Source organism: Urtica dioica, chromosome 8 (genome assembly GCF_054948205.1).
Source record: "Urtica dioica subsp. dioica isolate 48M chromosome 8, U.dioica_male_clone48M_v1_H2, whole genome shotgun sequence".
Taxonomy (NCBI): Eukaryota; Viridiplantae; Streptophyta; class Magnoliopsida; order Rosales; family Urticaceae; genus Urtica; species Urtica dioica.
This window is the reverse complement of record NC_142763.1, coordinates 37,973,753-37,982,518: the sequence shown is the minus strand read 5'-3', so window position 1 is coordinate 37,982,518 and position 8,766 is coordinate 37,973,753. Positions and strand designations below refer to the sequence as shown.

At 32.3% G+C, this 8,766-nt stretch overlaps 1 protein-coding gene across 1 annotated transcript; it reads left to right on the top strand.

The window, feature by feature from the left end:
• Positions 1-4,924: 4,924 nt before the first annotated feature.
• On the top strand, positions 4,925-8,554 carry LOC149389664 (auxin transporter-like protein 2). Its single transcript, XM_089622029.1, has 8 exons — positions 4,925-5,442; positions 5,531-5,716; positions 5,893-6,005; positions 6,137-6,320; positions 6,422-6,519; positions 7,120-7,327; positions 7,400-7,657; positions 8,025-8,554. Exons 1-8 carry the CDS (start codon positions 5,281-5,283, stop codon positions 8,280-8,282), a joined length of 1,467 nt encoding a protein of 488 aa, XP_089478155.1. The 5' UTR covers positions 4,925-5,280; the 3' UTR covers positions 8,283-8,554.
• Positions 8,555-8,766: the final 212 nt, after the last annotated feature.

The window sequence follows — 8,766 nt, the reverse complement described above, 5'->3', positions numbered from 1 at the left end:
TTTAAATCCAATTACATTACGTTTCTTACACCCACAAATATATATATATATATATATATATATATATATATATATATATATATATATATATATACGTAGATAAAATTAGACACCAAAAATCCTACTACTTAGGAAATGAGCTGATTAAAAATCGAATAAAGGACCCACAAGCTGTAGTTCATATGCGGTTAATTTGCTCTTTTTTTCTAAAACTCATGTCTCTTAAGTATCTCAAAAAGTGAAGCTCATACATGATCATCATCAGCCAACAACAAACAGGTCAAAAACATTCACCGCAAGGGAAAAAAGGCATGACAAAAGTTTGATTCATTTCTTGGCTTTAATCATTGGTGGGTACAGAAAAGGGTTTGAAGCAAATCTTTAAGTAAATTAGTCGAAATTGAAATATACAATATGATATTGTGAAACTAAGACGTACAAAAAAAAAGGTATGAGAGACTTATATTAAGGATGTTCCTTGATTTGGATTCACATCATTGAGAGTAGATTTAAGGTCAATAAATTTTTGATGAGCTGTATGATGAGATTTTATTTTTCTGGTTCAAACGTATAAAGACTATCATAACTAGAATCAAGTGTTTATATGACATTGTATACACTAGTCAAGACTCGATCTTTATGCTATAAATAAATATTAAAAAAAACCCTAAAACTAGTTGAATAAATTATTGTTCATCATAGGTTGACTCATCATCATCAAGTGTTTACCACCTTAAATTTGGCCTAGCGTGCTAAATCTTCACCACGCTATATCATTCAATATATTTTTGCATATATGCAAATTTGAGGGGAAAAGAAAAAGAAACTGTCTAATAACAATAATAATGAAATTGAAGGAAACATAGGCCTTTTATAATTTGGTCCCCCACTTTGTATAGCTACAAATAAATCGAAGAAATTAAAAACTCATAGCAAGAAACATGCTTTGTCTATATTTGTCATATTGCACCACACTTATTAGAACAAAGTCGTTTTCTATAGTGTCCCTTCTTTTATCTCACCTTATAGAGGCTCTTCAAATATAATTCCAAGACAATGCTCAAAGTCATAACATGCTTTGTCTATGTTTGTCTTACACATGCTGCACCATTTGACCATATAAAAGAATAAATTCAAACCACTGCTCATAATAACGTATACTACTATATATTTAGATATAACCCTTCTCTCCTTATTTGCCAACAAATTTTGAATTATTTTAAAACATATTTCAGGAGTGCATGATTCTAGTATGAGGTTTTAAATAACATAATTTGAAAAGTCTAAATAAATTCATCACAATTGTTGTGCTCTAGACTTGCAATAAACTATATGGTCAGGGAGACAAAGTCTCAGTTGGAGTATTTCAGGTCCTATAGATAGGCTATAATATAAAAAATATGGCCAAACAATTAGATATTGTGGGTGTGACCTACAAAAACTAAACCCATCAATGTGTTGGACTGCACAAAGACATATTATTAATACCTGCGAAACTCATGCTCTTTGTTTTTTTATTTAACTTTCTATCCCATATTTTCTTTCTTTTCACCAAAGACCCCTGAATACGAAATCTTGACGATTCAGCCATTTTTCCTAATTGCCTTTCAACAATTTTCAAAAAATACATTTGTCACGTCATCGTTTTTGTTATTATGTTCAGTTAGAGTTTCAAATCTTAAATATACAAATCAATATAGATGTATGCCTATCAATTGAGTCATTTGTATTACAGAACTATTTCTTTTTCCTTCTGATATGGATGAAAATGATAAAAATAGTTAACTGTTAAGTTAGAGAATTCAGGAGATGGGCTAAGAAAAAAAAAATACGGAAATGATTTTTGGCACGATTTACGACTCACGCTTTAGTGATAAATAGTTTAAAATTGCCCACGTGTCAAACTCTGATTCGATCGTTCAAAATCGTGAATAGGGATAAATAGCAGTACTCAAAAAAATATTAAGGACTAAAATGATAATCCCGACAAGTTGGAGCATGTGTAAAAAAATACACACTTCTAATAATTATTGCACTTTAAAATTGGCTATTTTTCCCTCAGTTTTTAATTAGTTTATCATCATCAGATCAAAATGAAATTGTTTAAAAAAAATTGAAAAGGGAATGGAAGGTAAGCAATTAACCTCGAAGGTGATCTCCAAATTAAATTAAGAATTACTATATAGAGAAGTACAGAACATTGAATATAATAATATGATAGAATTTTTTTTTTTATTTGACTTTAACTTTTGGTCCCTTTTATTGTGTTAATGATTTATATCATTAGTTTTACGCTAGACATATCAATTTCTTGTGATTTTAAAAATAAAAAAAAATTTTCTTCGCTGGTTTTGTTCTTTTCACTTTTAATCAAGTCTATGACTTTCCCAAAAAAAAAAAAAGTGAAGTAGCTAAATAGCCAATTTAACGTTATAAATTTATAAAATAGTTAAAGTTTATCTTAATTTAATGAAACAGCTAAAATATGCAGTAATCTCATTTAAAAAAAAAATTTGATACCAAAATTATTTTTTTATAGTGATAAATTACTTATAATAATCGTTAAAAAAAATTTAATCTTGATTATTAAAACTTTTTTGAAAACATAAATTTGACTATACAGTTGAAAAGTTGAAACTTTGATTATTTTGTAAATCAATAAGTTTCAAATAACTATGTACAATTTTTTCTATAAAAAAAAAGTGTGTGACTATTTTTCTTTTGATTTGTTTTATGCGCTTGCACTAAAAGATGCAGGATATTAAATATCTGACTTCCGCATAATATTAATAAATAAAAAAATATTGCTTTAAACGAAATAAGATTTTTGCTTTAGGCCGATAGAGCCTTAAATTAGCTTTATATAAAATAATAATATTAAGAATAAGCTATAATTAGCTTGGGTAATAAATGCACAAAAAAAGAATCATTAATTTTTCATCGTCTCCATTGGGGAAAATATAAAGGAAAGAGGACAACAATAAAGGAAAAGGTATACCATTGTCAGCAATGCATAAAGAGGTGAAAGAATCAGAATAATGGTAATAAAAGAAAGAATTACTACTATACTATTCTAGGAGAAGCAGTAGGAAGGAAATAAGAAAAATAAAAATAAAATTATAGAAAATAAAAAGACGTAGTATTCCAATGGCACATGATATTGCTACTTCCCAAAGGCTTTTCTTAATCGGCCCGTATATTTGTCCTTTTGTGTGTATAAGATATAATATGGAAGAGAACTACATATGTGACATAAAGAACAAACATGTGAATTTGCAAATTGTGCAATTTGTAGTCGTGTTTTAAACTAAGCTAATTTTTAAATGCTCTTTTTTTCCGAAAATAAAATTTTGGGTTTTGGGAAATAAGGTAGTAGAGAGAGAAAGAGAGAAAATTGATTCTCATAGTCCCCGAGGGGTTAAGGCCATGTGATAAAAGTAGCTTTCTTTCTCTTCTAAAGCGACCACGCCCGTTTGGATGCAATCATGTGGTCTATTTTGTTATAATTTTCACTCTTTCCCTTGCTCGTTTATTTATCTTTGATGCATTTATTTTTATTTATTGCGCTTTGTCCCCCTCGCCCCCTATCTTGTTCTGTTCTTATACAACATTTGTTTTCTTAAAAATTACTCATGCTTTTATTACCATCAAAACCATACAACCAAAAATCACATGACACTATATCTATACTGATTTTTTTGCTTACCTATTTTGAGAAGTGAAGAGTTCAAATCCTAATAAGAAAAAAGGACTTCCATGTTTAAGATTAAAGTTTATGGATGAATTTAGAAGGATGTCACTACCTCTATATATTAGAATTATTTAGTATGAGGAATCATTGATTGCTAGCACATGAATATAAGAAGAAAATATTCGATAATTAAGATACACACACGAAAAACAATCTCGTTGATCTACTTGTATTCCTTCTATGTAAAGAGGAAATTTGATTAATTGTGGTTAACCTATAATCGAAATTTTAGGTTAATTATTAATTGTTAACATAGAAAAAATTCTCTCAATTACCCGAAATGACTGAAATCGATGTACCAAACTTTACATTATTAATTATTGAATGATTTTAATGAAAAAATAAAACAATACTACCACTATTACCCGTTTGATCATCTGTGATCAAATTTTACTATTTAAACTTAATGCACTTTATTATTCTATATCCATATTTAAGAAAAATATATAATATATAAAATATTGATATTAATAAAGATCATCATAAATTGTGCAAAGTAAATTCAGTGCATTGACATTGATGAGTTTGAATCATCAATGCATATTCACGTTGCAAATACTATATATATGGCAATTACCAGTGCACCTCGATTGCAAATACTATATATATGGCAAACATTTCAACATTAATCATATCATATTTTTTTTAATAATTTATTGAAGATTTCGGTTAATTTCAATTAAAAATTAAATATAAAATATTTAATTAACCGAAGTTGCATTTTACTTCTATGGGGCTATCAAATGGAATAAGACAATATCTATGCATGCATGCCTTTTTTCAAGAATAAAGAGAGTGCCCATGTGTTTATATTAATTTGACCAAAGCGAGAAAAGGTTTGTTTGTGCTAAATTTGGGTACACGGACTATAGTCTAGTGGAAAATGGCGAGATTGTAATTAAGAAGCATGATTAAGGGCTATAGTTTAGGGAAATTAATATGAAAATGACTTAATAATAAGGTTAGGGAAGTGAGAGACCCGCCCGTGCGGACAGCCCACTCACTCACTCACTCACGCCTAATAAGTAATTAAGCTATCGTATTAAAAAAATGTTGATTTATTTTACCGTAATGCTTTATAATAATATTATAATATAAAATCCAAACGGTGCTTAAAAAAAATTGTTTGGAAGAAAAACAAACTTACTCTTTAGTTATAATAATTAATATATATATTTTATCGTCTACTCGGTTCCCAAAACCGTTTCTCAGAAATACCTTTCAAAAACACTGGTCTTTCTCAAGCTTCGAGAATCTTTCGTAGTGTCTTGTATATAAACCCTCATTTGTCATAGTTTCGAATATCACTCACTCACTTTGCACTCTCACCCAAATATCACCATTACAGCAACAACAACAAAAAAAAAGAAAAAAAAAAAATTAAAAGACCAAGAACAAAGAGAGAAAAAGAGCCGAGAGATACAATAACATCATACTCAGTAGTTTGGTACAAGCATCGTCTTCAATATTCTCACACTACTACAACCACCATATATATATATATATATATATAGTATTTGGCTGTTGCTATGGCTTCGTCAGATAAGGTTGTTGTTGAGACTGTGATAGTTGGGAATTACGTTGAAATGGAAACTGAGGGCAAGCCAAACAGCGTCAAAACAAAAATCTCCGACTTCTTTTGGCACGGCGGTTCTGCTTATGATGCTTGGTTTAGTTGTGCTTCAAACCAGGTCACATTTCACTTCATCTGTACATATATGCGGTTGAGTGTAGATATAGTACTAATATCTATTTATTTGTTTATTGTTTTATTTTCAGGTGGCTCAAGTTCTTCTCACGTTGCCGTACTCGTTTTCCCAGCTGGGAATGTTATCAGGCATTTTGTTTCAGCTCTTCTATGGAGTTTTGGGAAGTTGGACTGCTTATTTGATTAGCGTTCTCTACATCGAGTATAGAACCAGAAAAGAAAGAGAAAAAGTAGATTTCAGAAACCATGTTATCCAGGTAAAAAAATATACATAAAACCAAAAAATTACTGTTATTGTAAAGTCCGTGCAATCACATCACATGGGTAGGTTTTAACTTCTCATCAGGAAGTAATTAAATGAGAGCGTTTGTATTATTTTAATTTTTATTTTTGCTGAAAGTTTGTATTGTTGTGTATGTGTGTACGTATATAGTGGTTTGAAGTTCTTGATGGATTATTGGGAAAGCATTGGAGGAACGTGGGTTTGGCTTTTAACTGCACATTTCTTATGTTCGGATCTGTCATTCAACTCATAGCTTGTGCAAGGTATCAAATTTTTATTAATTATAATTCTCTTAGAAATGATATATTATACATTTACTGTCTAGCAAGGTAGTTACCAACTCTGTGTATCCACATGTAAATGTTTTGGTTTTTTTTTTCATTTAATATTACAGCAACATATATTACATAAATGACAATCTGGACAAGAGAACATGGACATATATATTCGGAGCTTGTTGTGCCACAACTGTGTTCATTCCTTCGTTCCACAACTACAGAATCTGGTCTTTTCTAGGCCTCGTTATGACGACTTACACTGCATGGTACTTGACCATCGCTTCACTCACTCATGGCCAGGTATACAATTACATATATTTTACATGTTGAAAAATAACATATTAGGATTTCAGATTAGTATCGTGTTTAATTTATTTTTGTGATGAATAATTTAATAACAGATTGAAGGAGTGAAGCATTCTGGTCCAACAAAGATGGTGCTATACTTCACAGGTGCAACAAACATTCTCTACACATTTGGGGGACATGCCGTTACTGTGTAAGACAATTACAATAAAGTCGTATTTTCATGCTCTTGCTTATTGTTTTGTTTATTTCATTTTTTTAAGGTTTATTTTTTGGATTGGAATATTTTTCATAAGATAAGTAGTGTTAGGTAAACGTGGGGCTTATTGTCATTAACCGAAATCCGAAAATGACTAAACCTTTTGGACATGGCCGCCTGACCATGAGATTCTAATAGCAAAAATATGTTTAATTTGTCAAAAAGTAACTTTTATATGTTTTTTTTTTCATTTTACTTTTTGAAAATTCCCAATTTGCCCTTACTAGGCGTGCTGGCAGAAAGTCCCATGTCTTGATGGAGGAAAAATAAAAACAATAATGCTAACAATCAAGTAGAGGACTCGATTAGATTTGAATTTGATCTAGCAAAAATCCTTTATTTTTCCCAATAATTATTAACAATCATATGATAATTTCATTTAAAAAAAAAAAAAGCCATTTGGTAGTAATACAAGCAGTAATACAACTGCACAAGGGATGTCATTAATAACGAGAGCGTCCAACGGTTTGACCAAGTGTAAATGTGGGAAGAAGAAAGAAGGAATGAAAATGAATGTGGTAATAAATGAAACAGGGAAATAATGCACGCGATGTGGAAGCCACAGAAGTTCAAGGCGATATATTTGTTTGCGACAGTGTACGTGCTGACACTGACACTCCCATCTGCATCGGCCGTTTATTGGGCCTTCGGCGATTCTCTTCTCAACCACTCCAACGCCTTCTCTCTCCTCCCCAAATCCCCCTTCAGGGACATGGCCGTCATTCTCATGCTCATCCACCAAGTAATCTCATAATAATCCCATTTTCTAAACCCAATTAACTAGTTATTAATGGAATTTGATTTTGTGTGGCAGTTTATTACGTTCGGGTTCGCGTGTACGCCGTTGTACTTTGTGTGGGAGAAGGCGATTGGGATGCACGAGTGCAAGAGCATGTGCAAGCGCGCCGCGGCGAGACTCCCTGTGGTCGTACCCATCTGGTTCTTGGCCATTATTTTCCCCTTTTTTGGTCCCATCAATTCCACCGTTGGATCTCTTCTCGTCAGCTTCACCGTCTACATCATCCCGGCTCTCGCCTTTATTTTCACCTACAAATCAGCCACGGCACGAGAGGTATTATATAGCCTCTTAATTACCAAACATTTATGTTTTACTTTTAATTACTGAAAAAAGTAAAGAGATAGCGTGTGGTCACAGTCCTACCAGCAGACCAAACCCCGCCCGTTTCTCCTAAACCGATAGGAACCTAGAAATATAAATAAATAAAATACCTCGGGCCACAACAGAACAGAACTGAAAAGCACGAGATTCGTGCTGAATCAATGAGGCAGAATATCGGTTCCCACATCTTTATCTTTACTGCTCATTTATTAATTTTTTTTTTTTATGTAATTGTAAGCTCATTTACTAATTAATTAGGAACTATTATACTGTACATATGTAATGTTGTGATACTGATGGACGGCTGTGATTGACGCAGAGCGCGGTGGAGCGACCGCCGAGATTCGTGGGCGGCTGGGCCGGGTCTTTCGCGATAAACGCGTTTGTGGTGGTGTGGGTCTTAGTGGTCGGGTTTGGATTCGGTGGATGGGCGAGCATGGTAAACTTCGTGCACCAAATCGACACCTTTGGCCTCTTCACAAAGTGCTACCAATGCATTCCGCCAAGTCATCTCAACGCCACCGTGGCAACCGCGCCGCCACCTCAGCACGCTCACCTCCACCCCCACGCCCACTAGAGAGCCCCCACCCAATTAATCATCTCTTTTGTATGAACGCTTCTATCAGAGGGTTGTATTTGTCTTTTGTCACAAAAGAAAAGCATGTAAGCCTTTGGCCATATTCAGAAATAGGGAGGAGTGAAAGGAAAAAAAAAAAAATGAATTGGCCAATAGCGTTGTACTTGTTACCCACCGAGCTAGCTAAACTTTTCTTTTTTCTTTTTAAAGAACTTAGCTTAATATTCTTGTTTATTATGATATTTCCTTAGTTGAGAGAGAATTGATTTGTTTGTTTGTTTGTTTTTTTTTTTGAAATATGAGAAAAAAAAATTTCCATTAAAACCTCAAATCAGAGTTTAGAGCATTCCGAGCAAGAATTGGAAAGTTTCAAAACCCAATAAAACCATACAGAAAAGCCCATTTACTAACTTCATGAGCAATTTTGATATGGCCTCGACTAATAACAATTTTAATCATTTGGATCAAAATTGTAGTAATTATA

What these genes read in the sequence shown, in the direction of transcription:
- LOC149389664 (XM_089622029.1), top strand. Translation starts at nt 5,281, where the DNA reads ATGGCTTCGTCAGATAAGGTTGTTGTTGAGACTGTGATAGTTGGGAAT. An exon ending in GGGGGACATGCCGTTACTGT is followed by an intron (nt 6,520 to 7,119) that starts GTAAGACAATTA and finishes TAAATGAAACAG; the next exon opens with GGAAATAATGCACGCGATGT. An exon ending in AATCAGCCACGGCACGAGAG is followed by an intron (nt 7,658 to 8,024) that starts GTATTATATAGC and finishes TGATTGACGCAG; the next exon opens with AGCGCGGTGGAGCGACCGCC.